The sequence below is a fragment of the Bison bison genome, unplaced genomic scaffold (assembly GCF_000754665.1).
Source record: "Bison bison bison isolate TAMUID 2011002044 unplaced genomic scaffold, Bison_UMD1.0 scf7180017864270, whole genome shotgun sequence".
In the NCBI taxonomy this organism is placed as follows: Eukaryota; Metazoa; Chordata; class Mammalia; order Artiodactyla; family Bovidae; genus Bison; species Bison bison.
This window is the reverse complement of record NW_011494842.1, coordinates 7,332,609-7,349,507: the sequence shown is the minus strand read 5'-3', so window position 1 is coordinate 7,349,507 and position 16,899 is coordinate 7,332,609. Positions and strand designations below refer to the sequence as shown.

General features: G+C 42.6%; 1 protein-coding gene across 1 annotated transcript in view; it reads right to left on the bottom strand.

Moving 5' to 3' along the window:
• The window catches only part of ZNF76 (zinc finger protein 76), a 29,764-nt gene extending 12,933 nt beyond the window's left edge, over positions 1-16,831 (bottom strand). Inside the window, exons 1-2 of the mRNA XM_010848639.1 lie at positions 16,704-16,831; positions 2,102-2,269 (exon numbers count right to left, since the gene is read on the bottom strand). Of these exons, the coding sequence (XP_010846941.1) occupies positions 2,102-2,174 (73 nt within the window). The 5' untranslated portion in view covers positions 2,175-2,269; positions 16,704-16,831. The remainder of the gene's footprint in view (positions 1-2,101; positions 2,270-16,703) is intronic.
• Positions 16,832-16,899: the final 68 nt, after the last annotated feature.

Sequence of the window (16,899 nt, the reverse complement as noted above, 5' to 3'; positions counted from 1 at the left end):
GTTTTCTTGGGTCTGTAACTAATAGTTCCACAACCCAGCCAGAGTAAATAAGGTGGTGACAAAGGTAGGAAGTAGGAGAGAAACACAGCTGAGACGAGGGGAGGGCAACCCCCTCTTCCCTCCTGCCCAGCAAGCAGCAGGCTGCCCTGCCAAGGGCACTAGTACTTGGGGATCTGAAAGTATCAGCAGAGCTTCTGCTAGGAGAGTGGGTACTGTTGCAAGACAGGAAACAAGATGCCGAGAAGAGTTATTAAGGGAAAACTCTCAACCTAGAACTTCTTCTAACAAGCAGAGATGACAATGCGGAGAGGAGTGGGGTGCTGGTGGTGGGGAGAAGAGCTGTCAGGACCCTTACACCCCACTGCAGAGGTGACTGTAGGTTCCGTTTTGCCCAGAGTGGTCCCGGTGCCTTTATTCAGAGCATGTTCTTCCACTCTCCAAAGTGTCAGCTTTGAATAACACATTTCATGCTTACCCTGTTTATAGGTAAGTCTCATAACATTTTAGGGCTTCCGGCTGGCTAAGCTGGGCCCAGACAGAGCTGCCTGCTGACAGAGATGAAAGTGCACTGGTTGAGAGCATCAAAGGAGCTCACCTGCAAGAGAGCTGCCTTTCAGGACAGTGAAGTTCTGGTTCCTCAAGGCCAGCTCTACTCTAAGCAGTATGAAATCTGTTGGGTGTGAGTGTGTGTGTGCATGCATGTAAGGACACACTATAGCACCATGGAGGAAGAAGAGAACAGAGCCAGGAAGAGTGACAAGAGAAAGATATAAATGGGGAGGTGGGGGAGGTAAAGAGATCATCCAGACATAAGAAGGAAAGACATAAGAAAAGAGAGTGGCTTTCCAAGGCCAAGCACAGCCACTTGTTTGTTTTTTCATTCATTCAACCATTAATTCGTAACAGAAGACTGAGGCAAGGGGAATAGCCGGGTCCATAGAGTAAATGCAGGTCCTGAATTCTTCCATCCCGCTGAGACTGCTGTGAGAGGGCAAAGACCTCCAATGGGAAGGCTGCAGGCTTCACAAGTATTCTAGAGAAGTCCATTCTCAAGAAAATAAAGCCAGCCAGCTCCACACGTCATCATATGGAAAAAGCCTATCGATGCTATTAAGGAGCCTCTTTGTTGTCATCAGGAAGCAGCCGATTTAAAATGAAATCAACAATTTATAAGCTTGGGACTTGAAATACATTTTGACAATGTGTTGAAATGAAGGAGGGCACTGTTGCAATGACAGTGGAGAAATGAGGATGGCGGTGCTCACAGAGTGCAGAAAAGGCAAAATAAAGAGAAGGAACGAGGCAGTGTTTGGCCAGTGCTGTCCAAGAAAGACCCACATGCCATCTGGCGTGCCTGTAAATGCTGGCGAAAAGAAGGAGCTTGTCAGGACACTGAGTGTTCTGGCCAAAAGGCCCTGCTCTTCAATAATGCTCTGTTCTGACTCCATGCCCCCTTGAATTTAAGTTCCTTGAGAATTTGAATTTCAGGTAAATCTGAATTGCAGATAAACAGTGAAGGATTTTTTTTTTTTTTTTAGTACTTGGTATTACTATGTTATTGCTTTTAGTATTTAATCTTATGTTTATACATAGCTTTCTCATGCAGTATTTGGAACATACTTACACTACAAAATTATTCATTGTTTATCTGTAATTAAAATTTAACTATGTGCCCTGTAGACTTTTTCTGGTCACCCTAGTGGGGCCCCCTACCCTGAACCTAAAGAGTATGTTGCACATGCTCAGAAGATAGTTTGATTGCTTAAACTTGCTTAAATTAAAATGAACTGCTTCTAGAAAGAACTGAGAAAACTGGAAAGGGAATATTTGAAAAGCAGGAAGTCACAAGCAGCACTGTGTTCATCCATGCCAGAAATATTTATGAACCTCTTACCACACATAAGGGAATCTTGACTCCTGTAGCTAGGCTAATCTGATTTTCTAGCCTCCCTAGGTGGCATTATATTTTAGAGTTACTTTTTCATCAATCACCTTGAGATATTCTCATGCAGAGAAAGTTGTAGCAAGCAGGCAAGAGGGCAGGGTGGTCATGAGACTCTTGGACCAGGACAGGGCAGGATTCTGCAGTCCGCGGAAATACCTTTGACAGCTTGCTGGACATAGGCCGTCGTCCCATCACTGAGGGTCACCGTCTGCAGCCCCAAGCTCTCCATGGCAAACTCCTGCCTGTGCAGTCAGACATGAAGTTGGCTTCTTTCCAGCACCGGAGCCACAGCTGAGGTTAGAGATTTCCTTTTGCGTCACAGATCTGAGAAAATGGACAGTGTCATATTATGAGCTGCATGGCTTCCTCCTGCCACAAGGACACACAGGGACAGTGAATGAGGCCAGCCAAGAAGAAGAAGAAAAAGAGATGAATTCTTCAAAGTAGAGAATTATGTTGGCTTTTATTAAGAGTTTGAAATATACACATTTAAGAATTCTAAAAACTGAGCATTCAAGAGAAACATGCCAGCCAAACTGGTTGTAAATTAAGATTTCATTAATCAAAACCCACTTTTAGGGACTTCCCTGCTAGGCCAGAGGCTAAGACTCTGTGCTCCCAAAGCACAGGGCAGGGGTTTGAACCCTGGTCAGGGAACTAGAAACCACATGCCACAACTGAAGATCCTGCATACCGCAACCAAGACCCAGTGCAGCCAAACAGATCAGTAAATAAACAAGTCAATTGTTTATAAAACCCCCGTTTAAATTCACTCCCCTAGAAGGGAGACTCACTGAAGGCAGGAGGCCAACTCCGGGGTTGCTGGTTCTCTGTGACCATTCTGACATCTCTCCTGTGCTCAGATTCATCCATTCACCAAGAATCAGTGAGGTCATTCTTTTTTGGGGGGCCATGCAGCTTGCAGGATCTTAGTTGCTGACCAGGGATTGATCCTAGCCCCTTTGCAGTAAAAGCACAGAGTCCTAACCACTGGACCACCAAGGGATTCCCAGTGGGGTCATTCTTGATTCCCCCTTTATCCTCAGAAGTCTAGGAATACCACCATCTTACACCATACACAAAATTAATTCAAATGGATTAAAGACTTGAATTTAAAACCTGAAACCATAAAGCTCCTAGAAGAAAACATAGGTGGTAAGTTGCCAATGATTTCTTTTTGGAATTTGTCACCAAAAGCAGAGGAAACAAAAATAAACAATTGGGACTAAAAAAACTAAAAAGTTTCTGCACAGCAAAGGAAACCATCAATAAAATGAAAAAGCAACCTATTAAATGGTAAAAATATTTGCAAATCCTGTATCTGATAAGGGGCTAATATGCAAAATACACAAAGAACTCAGATGACTCAGTAGCAAAAAGCCAAACACTCCAACTGAAAAAACAGGCAGATGATATGAATAGACAGCTTTCTATGCCCAGTAGGTATATGAAAAGATGCTCAACATCCCTAATCACCAGTGGAATGCAAATCAAAACCATAATGAGATATCACCTCATATCTATCAGAATGTTTTATTACCAAAAAGACAAGAAAAAATAAGTTTTGGCAAGGATGTGGAGAAAAGGGAACGCTGTGTGCTATTGGTGGGAATGTAAATTGGTGTAGCTACTATAGAAAACAGTATGGAGATTCCTCAAAAAATTTAAAGTAGAATTACCATTTGATCGAGCAATCCCACTTCTGTGCATTTATGCAAAGAAAACAAAAACCTTAACTTGAAAAGATATATGCATTTCCATATTCATTACAGCATTATCTACAATGGCCAAGACATGGAAACAATCTAAGTGTCCACTGATGGGGGAATGGATAAAGAAAGAGCTACACCACACACACACACACACACACACACACACACACACACACAGACTGGAATATTATTCAGCCACAAAAAGAATAGTATCTTGCCATTTCAACAACATGGATGCACCTTGAGGACATTACGCTAAGTGAAATAAGTCAGGCGGAGAAAAAATAAGCACCGTATGATCTCATTTATATGTGGAATCCTTAAAAAAATTAGATTCATAGATACAGAGAGCCGATTGGTGACTGCCAAAGGCAGGGGTTGGCGGTAGGTAAAATGAGTAAAGGGAGTGAAAAGGCACAAACTTCCAGTTACAAAATAAGTCCCGGGGGATGTAAGGTACAGCATGATGACTACAGTTAATAAAACTGTATTGCATACTTGAAAGTTGCTAAGAGAATAAAATTTAAAAGTTTTATCACAAGAAAAAAATTCTGTAACTGCATATGGTGCTGGATGTTAACTGACTGACTGTGGTGATCCTTTCACAATATACAGATACTGCTGCATGTTGTACACCTGAAACAAATATAATGTTGCATGTCAATTATACCTCAATTTAAATAATTAAAAGACAGACAAGAAGGTCAAGGTACCTAATTCCAGGTGAGTATCACCTCACCTGTTGACTAATGTAAGAACCTCCTAATATGTGTCAATAAATTCTTGCCTGTTTCTCACTCAAATTTTGTGTCAGAATGCCTTTTTTGTTTTTAAAGTACAAATCTAAACCTACTACTTCCTTGATTAAAACTCTTCAGTGGCTTCCTATCACCCTAAGAATTCATTCACCTTGCAGGCAAGGCTGGTCCCCTCAGAAGTCCCTGCAGCCCTGGCCACCACGTTTTCCTGGCACTCACAGTCCCAGGGTCACATGCCTACCTCTTCTTCTTTAATACACGTTGCCTACACAAGACTTCGGGCTCCAAACCCAGTTCCTGGCTCACTGCGGGCTCTCCACAAATCCTCGAGCTGTGACGTGCCAGTCCTTGTCCCAGTAGGGAAGCACTGACACGTGTGTCTGCTGTGGGACGCAGTACCGGAGCCCTGCTCCAGGGCAAGGTTCTCTTTGCCACCCATCCATAGGATTCTCCCGGGCTCGAAGTCTGCACGGCCTACTGGACTCTTACTAGCTGCCAGCTCATCTTCTCAATCAGTGCTGCCCGACCTGTTATCACATCAGGGCACCCAGAGAGGATATTTGTATGTCACACTTTGGGTGCTGGTGCTTGAAGTCATGAGCAACCAGCTAGAGCTTTGGCAGTTCCAAGGGCTGAGTGGGTAAGCACCCTGACATAACTACAGCCCGTCTGTGACACACTGGTGGGGACGGTCTCTGCTAGACTCGGCATCTCCACCAGAATGATTCATACCTTCTGTCCATAACATTTACTGAATGGGCTAAGCTCTGGGGACAGCAATGCTACTATCGCTGATAGTGAACACGGCCAGGAAGCTAACCATGTACTAGGCATTTAAATTTGGTAACCTGTTTAATCCTCACACTGACCCTTTAATTAAATACTATTATCCTCATTTTACAGTTAAGGGAGTTGAAGCTCTATTCAAGGTTGCACAGCTAGTAAATGAAAGAAAAGGATTTGAATCCAGCCCACCTGGCACCAGAGCAGTACTCCTAAGGAGTCTATTCTGCTGCCTAATACAGAGGTTTTTAGCTAGAGTTTATGAACCCTGAAGCCACCTGATAACACGTTTTTGGTGTGTGAGCTTGCACATTTTTCTGAAGAGGGGAGAGTCATGACCGTCATTGGAGTCTTACAGGGATTGAAGGAGGTAAGGAACCATTGGTCTAGGTAGGAATTCCGATACATGATTCATCTTTTCTGGTCTGCTCGGATCCTGGCAGTGACCTCAGTGTTGCCCAGAGTCCTGATGACCCCCAACATGGTCCCTACCTCATGAAAGCCCTGGGCCTGGCCACTACTGGACTGCTCCAGGACCTTCGACTTTCATTCTCTTAACCAGGGAGATAAGTTCTTTTGGGGAACTGTTTTCATATTAACAGCACTGTATCAGAAATAATACACCTGAGAGACCTATGTCGGGATTACAAACCAGCCTCAGATCTTTATGGCTGGGGCCTGTGGCTGCTGAGGCAATGGCTGGTTTAACTTAGCTCATCTGTATTCTACTGAGATTTTCTGAGGAAAATCTGTGCCATGGTTAACAACACAGGCTCTGCTGTCAGTCTTGGTTCTAACTCAGACTTTGCCTCTTTCAAGCTGTGTGTCCTTGGAAAGTAACTGGACCTCTGTGAAATTTAGATGATACATCTTAAAAACAAAATGAGGATAACAGTGGCGTCTTTGTCACGTTACTGTCAGGATGAAATGAGGTCACATACGTCAGCATTTAGCGCAGTGAAGGCACACAGGGATTACCCGAGAAATGCTGGCTCTAGGGAAGCGGGTGAAAGGGGAACCTAAAGGGATATGCTTCTGAAGCAATGAGTATTCCTGTAACAGCTAGGAGTACTGACAACAGCCTGGGATCTGTAGAAAGGCTCGTAACCTCAATTTCACCTCCTGTTATTGCCTCTTCATCTGTAAAATGAACTGTTGGCCCAAATGACCCTAAAATCCTTGCCACCATTCATGTAATTACATTTATTAAATATACACCCCTTAATACATGTCAGCTGCTGTTTAAAGTACTCTATCTATACTATCTTTTTTAATCTTAAAAACAATCCTATGAGGAAATGAGTACACTATCCCCATTTTACAGCTGAGGTGACTGAAGCTTAGAGGTGGAGTAATTTGCTCAAGGTTCTAGAACAAGTTAGTGCTGAAGCCAGGATCTAAGCCAGGCTGGCTGGCCCCAGAGTCCATACCTCTTAATATCTGGTTTATTTCCTCCTTTTGCTAATCCACTGTAACACAACATCAGCTCTTAGAACACTTGAATACTGGTTGTTTAACTTTCATCTCACCCACTGCAACTTAATCCTGGTTCTTCTCAACCTGACCACATAGAAGGAGGGAACAGCTAGCAGCCACATTTCCCAAAATAACGCTTTTTATACTCAAAGAAAACAAATCCCTACTCTTTTACATGTTCTCATGTCCAGGCTAAATATTCAGTTTTCCTTCTTAAGCCTCATAACATAAACCTTTAATAAAACAGTCCCCTCTTGCTCTCTAGCCCTTCCGGATCGCTGAATCCTCCTTCCAACAGTGCCTGACTGCGGATGGTGAGAAGTTGCTTCTTGGCTGCCAGGCACATACAAGTGTCTGATTGCCATTTTTCTTCCTTTCTTTTGTTAAATAATGGTCAACTCCGAAGCCTCCTGTGCCAGTACTACCGCAGGGACATTGGCAGAGCCAAAGAAGGCTTGTCACTGCCTGAGGATGGCTGGGTCTGAGCAGTTCCTGCCTGTACTGGACACTTCAGATTTGTAACTCCCCTGGCCCTCTGACAAAGGGCAGGGGGGAGCTGGGCGGGGGGAGCAGGAGTAGCTGCTACCTTTTCTTTTTGGAGGGTGTAATTTTTCCCAGCTCCCTAATGACCTGAGCCGAATGGAGAGCTAGTCTAGGGGGAGGTGTGGTGAGGAATAAGAGCCAAGACAAAAGGTAGGGATGAAAAGGGAGACTGACACACCCAGAATTAGCAGCAAGTCCAGTTCCTGTTTGTTGCATTTTTAAATGAACTTAACGTATTGTTGGTTCTGGTGCAGGAAACAGCTCCATGACTTCATAATATATAAATGTGTTTCCTCTTGTAAACATAAATTATAGTTACCAGAGAGAGAACATTTATGAAAACTTTTTAGATACATTGAATCTTTCCCTGTGAAAAAAGATGGGCTTAAATTGTGTCCTTAAAGCAGAAAAATAAGAGGTATGACAGATGGGAAATGAAAGAGTAGCCACGTGCTTCTCCACTATGTCATGGTTCAGATCTAATCTGACCCACACCTAAGCAGGGCTTCGCCTGGACTACAGGCACCTGTTTGCTAGTCTATCATTTTCTGCTAACCCGAATTCTGGGAACATTTGAAATAGGGTTTCTGGACTCTGTCAGCCCAGAGGGTACTGAGGAGCCAAAAAAAGAAAAAAAGAAAACGTTCGCTTGGAAACAGAGAAATGTTCAACTTTGGGGGGAAAAATGACAATTTTCACTCAGATAATTACTAATGTGGAAATATAGAAAACTACTCAGAAAGGACAAAGCGACATTAGGTTGGGAGGGACAAAGACTGAGGGAGTCAAGTGGCAAACAAATGAGAAGCAGATTTGGAAGGGCTGTAGTAAAATGATTCAGTGTTTGTTATTATAGAAAAAGACTTCAGTGCACACACAAAACCCGTAGTGAAACAGGCTTGGTTCTGTGGGTTTCCAAAAACTAAAGAGAAAACAGGAAATTAATAACAGAAACACATTTAAAACACCAGCTAAACATCTCTTTCCAAAAGGCACACTGATGTTAAAAGCCCAAAGTGCTTTTTAGTATGGTTCCTATTTGGCTACTGCAATTTTACAGGTTTGAAGTAGTCACAGAAAAGGGAGTAATTGGGCAAAATGGATTATTTTTAATTCCAAAAAAGTCAATGAAAATACAGTCTCCTTTACTGCAAAATGGCATTCATTTTAAACTAAAACAGATAACTTAAAAATCTAATTTTCAGACAAATGTTTAAGTGAATTTAGCACCTTAGTTTGTAAACACTCTACAGAGCAATCATGGCTTAGTTTCAAACTCACCTTTAGTCCATGAAAAGAAAAGTCCAGAAAAAAAGGCAATCTGGAAGGGTTATCCTAAGGATATCACATTATATCAACAAACAAATTAATACAGATATGAGGAGGTTACATTTGAATTGTTACTGGAATTCAGCTTGGGGTCACTGCGTGCTTGAGACAGGCTATTTGACAGTTTCAGAAGGGACTGGATCATCACAGTTATTTAGAAACATCATGTTATTTAAAACATCACTCTGGGACAAAAAGGTTAAATTTATATTATCAGTTAATCAAAATGGAATACCCAGATCTCAAACAGGAAGAGAAGGTAGTTTTGGCCCTCTGAAGCAAAGAAATCTAAGGCAGAAGAGTTGGCTTTAAAAAAACCCTCAGCATTAGGGGGAAATATTTAAGAAATAAAATATAAGGCATGATATTAAAAACACATGTAACTTATAAATAACTAATAAGGACCTACTGTATAGCACAGGGAACTAAATAATCTGTAATGACCTATGTGGGAAAACAATATAAAAAAGTGCAGATATATGCACATGTGTAACTGATTCACTTTGTTGTTTGGCAGAAACTAACACAACACTGTAAATCAACTACACTCCAAAAAAAACAAACAAACATGTAACTGAACTGTACACTTAAAAATGGTTAAGATGGTACATTTTATGTTCTGTGTATTTTACCACAATAAAAAAAAACCCAGGCAGAGAAAAAGCCACGTGCAGACACTTACAAACCTCCAAGAATAATACCAAATTTCCCCTGGACGATATGAATTCACACAAGCAAAAAAACACTAATATTAAGTAAACAACACACAAAAAAGGTTCATTCTCATTAGTAATTAAAGAACAAGAAAGAATAATCATGATGATATTATACTTATGGAATTACCAAAAATCAAAGTGAAAGTATTCACAGCCAATAAACAATGACATATCACCACACACCTACTACAGGAGCTGAAAACCCAGAACACTGCAAACTCCAAAAGCTGGTGCGAATGCAGAATGGCAGAGCAAAATGGCACTCTGGAAGACAGTTTGGCAGTTTCTTACAAAGCTAAACATGTTCTTACAATAAGATCCAGAAATCCTATTCCTAGGTATTTACCCAAATGAGTTGAAAACTTATGTCTACAGAAAAACCTGCACATGGATGTTTATTTATTTAGCAGCTTTATTCATAATTGCCCTAAACCGGAAGCAATCAATACATCCTTCAATAAACAAACTGTGGTACATTCATACTACAGAATATTATTCAGCAATAAAAAGAAAAGTTATTAAGTCACGAAAAGACACAGAGGAACCTTAAAATGTACTTTGCTAAGTCAAAGAAGCCAATCTGAAAAGGTTACATACAGTATCATTCTAATGATATGATATTCTGGAAAAGAAAAAACTTAAGAGACAGTGAAGTGATCAGTGGTTGTCAAGGGTGCAGGGGAAGGAGGGGAGGGATGAATAGGCAGAGCAACACATTTTTAGAGCAGTGAAACTATTCTGCACAAGTCTATAATGGTGGATACTTGAAAATCCAGAGTGTACAACACAAAGAGTGAGCCATAATGTAAACTATCAGATCAGATCAGATCAGCCGCTCAGTCGTGTCCGACTCTTTGTGACCCCATGAATCGCAGCACGCCAGGCCTCCCTGTCCATCACCAACTCCCGGAGTTCACTCAGACTCACGTCCATCGAGTCAGTGATGCCATCCAGCCATCTCATCCTCTGTCGTCCCCTTCTCCTCCTGCCCCCAATCCCTCCCAGCATCAGAGTCTTTTCCAATGAGTCAACTCTTCCCATGAGGTGGCCAAAGTACTGGAGTTTCAGCAATGTAAACTATAGACTTAGTTAATAATAATGCCTCCACATTGGGTCATCAATTGTAGCAGATACACCCCACCAGTGTAAGATGCTAACTGGGGGAAACTGGGAGGCTTAGGGTAGGGGGTGCGTAAAAAGGGAGTACACAGGGACTCTCTGTACTTTCTGTTTAGTTTTTCTGTAAACCTAAAACTGCTCTAAGAAATAGTCTATTAATTAAAAAAAAAAAAAAGAAATATCCAACCATCGATGTTGGCAAGGCCAGGAGAGGCGGGTGCAAGTGTGCATTGCTGATGGCACTATAGGGGCTCCAGGTTCTCCAGAGAACAATCTGTCAATGCTTAACCCCACCAGAAAAGGTTCAGGTGCTGAGGTCTAACATTCATCCCAGAAAAAGACAGGACAGAAAACAAGAGCTACTTGCACAAGATGCTGGTTACATACCCACTCTCATTTTGTGAGTGACCTGTTCATTGAAAGCTGAAAGTGTTAGTCGCTCAGTCGTGTCTGATTCTTTGAGACCCCATGGACTATAGCCCACCATGCTCCTCTATCCATGGGATTCTCCAGGCAAGAATACTGGAGTAGGTTGCCATTCCCTTCTCCAGGGATCCTGTTCATTAAGATGGGCTATACCTTGTATTAAAAAAAATATTATTATTTGTTGCACCACAAGGCATACAGAATGCAGGATCTTAGTTCCCTGACCAGGAATTGAACCTGTGCCCCCTGCAACGGAAGCACAGAGTCCTAACCTGTCCTAACCACTGGACTGCCAAAGAAGTCCTTATATCTTATATTCTTGTTTAGTTGGTCAGAGACTCTCCTTAAATAGAAACATAAACATCTAAATGACACAGGGTAAGATGTTTGTGCTTCCAGATGCAGTGAAGGGATTACTCTGCCAGTTATGTTATTTTTCCCTCAAACTTAACTCTTTTGGGATGAAAATAACACACTCCTACTTACAGTTAAACTGCTTATAATTCAAGTTCTTAGAGAGCAAGCATTTCGGCTTAATTAGCACCTTACAAAGAATGTGCCCACAGATACTAAATGAATAACACTACTAGGTCACATAGCTAACTGAGCTCTTTAGCTCAAATTTGAATCCTAAATCAGCTCCACTTATTGTGAATCAGATCTGATTGAAACTTCTGAGATTGGCTTTGAAATCCTTCATCTACCGTAGAGACATAAGCTCCCTAAAAGAAGTTCCTGGCAGAAGAGTAAATGCTGAGTGAAGGAATGAAAGAGGGAAGGGACTGAATCCCACCATCCCAGCTCTTTCTCCAGCCCCAAAGAGGATGCCAACTTTTTCCTCACTTGAATTACCACTTTGCCTCATCTATGACATCCACAAAGTTTTCTCCCAGACCCAGTTCAAGAACAAGATTTCCCTGGCCAACACCACAGCAGACCGTGAGACCCCAGCCATTTCTTCTGCACTCAGCAATGAAGTTACTACACCAGGTGGCTCGTCTGCAGTGTTCCATGAGGGCACGGATATATCTCCCTGTTATTGGATCCTCTGTGTCCAGAGCCCAGAACATGGCAGGCATTCACTGGGTATTGCTTTAGTGAAGGAAAGGAGGACTCAGCACCAATAATATTACCCTGTGTAGAGCTCAGCAGTTTACAACATGCTCTCAGATATACAGATACATTATCTCACTTGCTCTAAGCTTGCTTCATCAGCTCTCACAGCAGGAGGGGCTGAGAAGACAGCTCATTTCTAGTCTAAAGCAGTCATTCTGCAGATGAAGAGACAGAGGCCAGAGCTGCCAGAGGAGTCCCAAAGGATCACATGGCTACCTGGGGGCAGAGCCGAGTCCCACGCCAGAGCCGTCAGTGCTCTTCCACTCTGCTCCTTTGTCTCTGGCCCGGTAACAGTGTTCTTTCAGTTCCCAGAAGGGCAGACATTCACTAACAAGTCGGAGAGACTTGTATATGTAGCTGCTTACTCAATATTTCCATGTCCCCAAACATCTCAAACTTGACATATTCAAAAGTGAATACCTTAGCTCCCTTCCTCACCATGTGCCCTTCTTCCAGGCTCCCCCTTTTCAGTAAATGGGAACCCCATTGTTAAACTGCTCAGGCCAAAAGTGATGGAGCAATCCTCAACTTCTCTATTTCTTTCACATGCCACTTTCAATCCTTCAGCAAATCCTACTGGCTCCTTTTTCAAAACATATCCAGAATTCAAGCACTTCTCACTCTTTGGCTTTTTACTTCGGGTCCGAGCTACCCACTTTCCTTGCCTGGACCACAGTAGCAGTTCCCTAATCAGTTTCCTTCCTTCCCCTCTTGCCCACTACAACCTATTCTCAACATAGCAGCCAGAATGATCCTTTATGTCAGATCATGTCATTTATGTGCCTCGAACCCTCCAATGGCTCCCATCTCACTCACAATTCACAGAAAATCCAGGGGCCTATAAGGCCTAATACGATTTATCACAAATCTACTCCCACCCACATCTCTTGCTGTTTCTCCTCTCTCACACTACTGCAGCCATAATGACTGGTGTCCTCACGTTTCTTGAACATACGAGGTGTACTCTTGCCTCAGGGCCTTTGCACTTGCTCTCTGACAGCAGAGGGAATATACTTCCCTCAGATAAATGCCTGGCTCACCCCTTAACTTCCTTTGGGTCTTTGCTTAGATGTTACCCTTTCAGTGAGACCTTCCTTGACCACCCTAATAAAATTTAATACCCTAACTTCTGGTACTCTTTATCTTCCTTCTCTGGTTAATTTTCTCCATATATATTTCACTTATTAATCATATGCTTCTGCTTCATCCCAACAGGTGAGCTACTTAAATCCTGGAGCTTTGTTTTATTTACTACTCTATCCCCAGGTACTAGAAAAGTACCTGGCTTCTAGCAGATATTCAGCAAACATTAGTGGAATGAATGAATGAGTAAATGAATGAATGAATGAACATCCTTACCTTTAGAATCTCCCAGTAATCTAAAGGGTTCAGGCCAGAAGGGAAAGACCCTGGTTGAGCTCTGACCTCACCCTCACTCCCCGCACAGCTTCTCCTTCTTCTTAGGTCCAGCCCAGTCCCTTACTACAAGAAACCAGGTCTGGGCTGGGAAGCAAGGCAGGACCAGGGCAACAGGTGCTTGTTGCCAGGATGGTACAATTCTGCATAGTGCTAATTTTTGGCTTTGGCATCCTGATACCTCATAAACAGAAGAGGTCAAAAATAGGTTAGGACTAGATAGTAGTACTGACTCAGTTTAACAGCAACTAATCTGCTTTGAGATATCTTTCAAGGACCAGTGCTAAACTTGCATGTGTTCACCTATCTGTCCTCTTCTTCTTTCTCAAACTCTTTATTATGGATTTCAAACATGCAGAATAGTAGAAAGAATAGTATAATGAACTCCATGAACCCATTACCCAAATTCAACAATTACCAACATTATGTCAATTTGGTTTCTTCTGTTCTCTGTCTCTGCAACCCCCACTGAATATTTCATGAAGCTGTTTCTTGAGAACTGATCTACATATGACACACTCTGGTCTTGTTAACACTGTATTCTAGCAACTATGTCAACCAATTTCTCTAGTTTTACTAGAAATACAGTTAAAAAAAAAAAGCACTTACACCCATTCTCTCACCAAAGCAATGACTAAAAAAGGAAGTATCTAAATTCCAAACTGTTTAAATCAAGGGACTTGTCACTTATCATGTTTGGAGGGATTTGGGGAGAAGGGTTTTGTAGCTACAAAATAGATGTAGACATGAGCTGTTTTCACTTGTTTGTATCTGAGGCAGAATTTCTGAATGAACTTGTTCAATCCAGTAAGTATTTAATGACTACCTGCTACATATGAGGGACAGGATTAAGAAAACAGAAAATAAGAAAACCCAGCCTCTGTTCCTAAGGAAATCAGTGTGGGGTGGAGGATGGGTGTTGTGTGAGAAGAGTGTAGTGGGAATAGCTAACATCCAAGGCAGAATACATTCTAGCCTGAGAGATTAAACAAACCCAAGGCAAAAGTTCCTTTAAAAAAAATCAATCCACAGAATTTGCAGACCCCGAGATTAACCTCTTCCTTAACTCTAATTTTGCCCTCTGCTGAATTTATTGCTATACAGCCAATACATATATTATATGGGGTCAGAGAATTCAGTGATCCACAGAATAGACTTTTGGAAGTGGATCTTTCATGTCACATGTTGCTACTTACCATCCAGTCTTCTGGTGGCAGAGAACTGGAAAGTCATCCCAGGGTTTGGAAAACAATGGGGCTACCTCAGGGCCCACACTCAAAGTGTTCTACTCTTTGAGAGCATATATAGCAAGCAGCTTTATAAACAGAAGAGACTGTGTCAAGGAGACATGGCTAGATGGATTCAGAAGGACTTCCAAGAACTCTCTCCTGGCTACCTAAAGGACTGTGACCTTAGTGGTCTATTACCAGAAGAGTGCAGCTCTTTGGACAAACCAATGAGGTTTGGTTAGCCAGGTTGTGTAGGAAGGAGAAAGTGCATGCTCATTCATATGCCCCTGGAATTAGGTGCACAGGAGAGTGGAAGAAGGGCAGAATTAAGATGGAAGAAAGGTTTACATCATAATCAATGTTACCAAGATTGGTGAGGTAAGGATGCATGAGAGAGAAGGAGTAAGGTAGGAAAAAGGCACTGTGACAATGGATGGGGCACAGGAATAGGGATTAGTAAAGAGACGATTCTGGTTTGAAAAGGAGATCACTGATGGAAGTGAAAAAGATGCCACGTGACCCAAGATCTTGAGAGGGAGGATCTCACAAGATACTAACAGGGTGTGAAAAAGAGGGACCTTTGAATGGGAGGGTGTACAGATTATGAAGGATGGGTTCCCACTGGAATGGAAAGGGGTCACTTCACTGAAGCTGGGTGAAGTGGTCACTAGATAAAGGTTTTGGGTAATAGGATGTAGCTATGGATGGCAGAAAGGAGGCAGCTGGAACACTCATAAGAGATTGGAAATCTCTTATTTATATGAATTCCTGGGGGTAAGCAGACTTAGGATGAGAGGATTTGGGGTAAAGTGCCAGTGAGACGGGAGACACCTTAGGATAAGCGGGAGCTCCAAGGACTCATAGGGTGAGAGGATATTTGGACAAAGGATAAAGAGAGGTACTAAGGTGCAGGGGTCTCAGGACACTTGGGGTCAGAAGTTATGAATAATGGGTTGAGGAAGACACCAAGCCATGTGGGAAAGGTTAATATTAATAGAAACCTTGGAGGTCGTGGCAAGTGTTGATGTTGGGCTTAGGAATTATTAGAAAATAAGGAACAAGGGGCTGAGGGTAACCTGGAAACCCAGGTAGGTTTAGGAGCAAGAGAAGCTATGGATCAAGAGAGTTTTGAAGATCGTAGGTTCAGATGCCAGCTCTGCTACTCATCTGTGTGAATCCAGGTTCGTCATTTGTTTAAAACTAAACCAAAACAAACAAAATAAGGGAAACAGTGGTAGACATAGGAAGAATCATGTCTTTGGTTTGTGAAGGGAAAACTTAATTTACACATACAAAGTGTGGTACACAGTAGGTGCTTAGCACTAAGTGCTAATCTTCATTAAGGAGATAACCAGAGTCAAGAGCCAAAGAAGTGAGGAGGCCATAGGAGACCTAAGAGGACAGGGATTTCAAGAGCTCAGGGGTAATGCAAAGTGTGGGCCCTGCATTCATTATCTGCTGACTCCCTAGCACCCAGGATGGAGTTAAGACCCATAAGAGCTTCTCAGCATATACTTAAGGGCTCCCTTAGGCTAGGCTTCGTGCCAAGTGTTTGAATACATTACTGACCCTGGGGTGAGGTTACAAAAGTAAACTTCTAGCTAGGAATACAAAAACGATTGCAAACAAATATTATCTTGATTGAGAATTGTACAACTTCACAGCTGGAAGAAAACTGAGGTCATTTAACCCAACCTTATCATAGATGAAAGACTGAGGTCCAGAGAGAGGAAAGGCGTTCTAGTGGCAGAGCTAGGACTTCGATCTGAGACCACATACTCAATCCAGATTCTCTGATGCCTCCAACTGCATCTACTTCATATTCATCTCTATAATTTCCTGGGCACCAGCTCCGTGCTAGGGCACTTGTTTAGTCATGTGCTGGTTGACACTGGGGGGCTGAAGTGCAGACAGGGACGTCAGCGGAGGTGACTTCAGGATGGAGGGGGAACATGGAATGAGGTCATGAAGTTATAGGAAAAAGAATGGATTATCAGACATTGAGGGTTACATAGAAGATGACTGGCTGAGAAACTATTTTAGACGGCTGAGTTTAGGAGTTACCAGAAAAGGTTTGAGGGGAGTCACCAAGTTTGTGTGTTGGGGGGAATACAGGGTAGAACTGAACGGGTTACCAGACTAGTGGAGTCAGTAAGGTTTGAAGGGATGTGGGGATGTCCGGTGGTCAGTCACTGTGTTGGTGGGCCCCTGGGCAGTGCTGGGGAAGTTCCTGGATTGGCAGAGTCAAAGAGTAAGAAGTGAGGATTACCTGGTGAGGTCTTAGGGTCAGTGGGTGGGGGGTCAGAGGTGGGGGCGGGCGCAGTCACACGG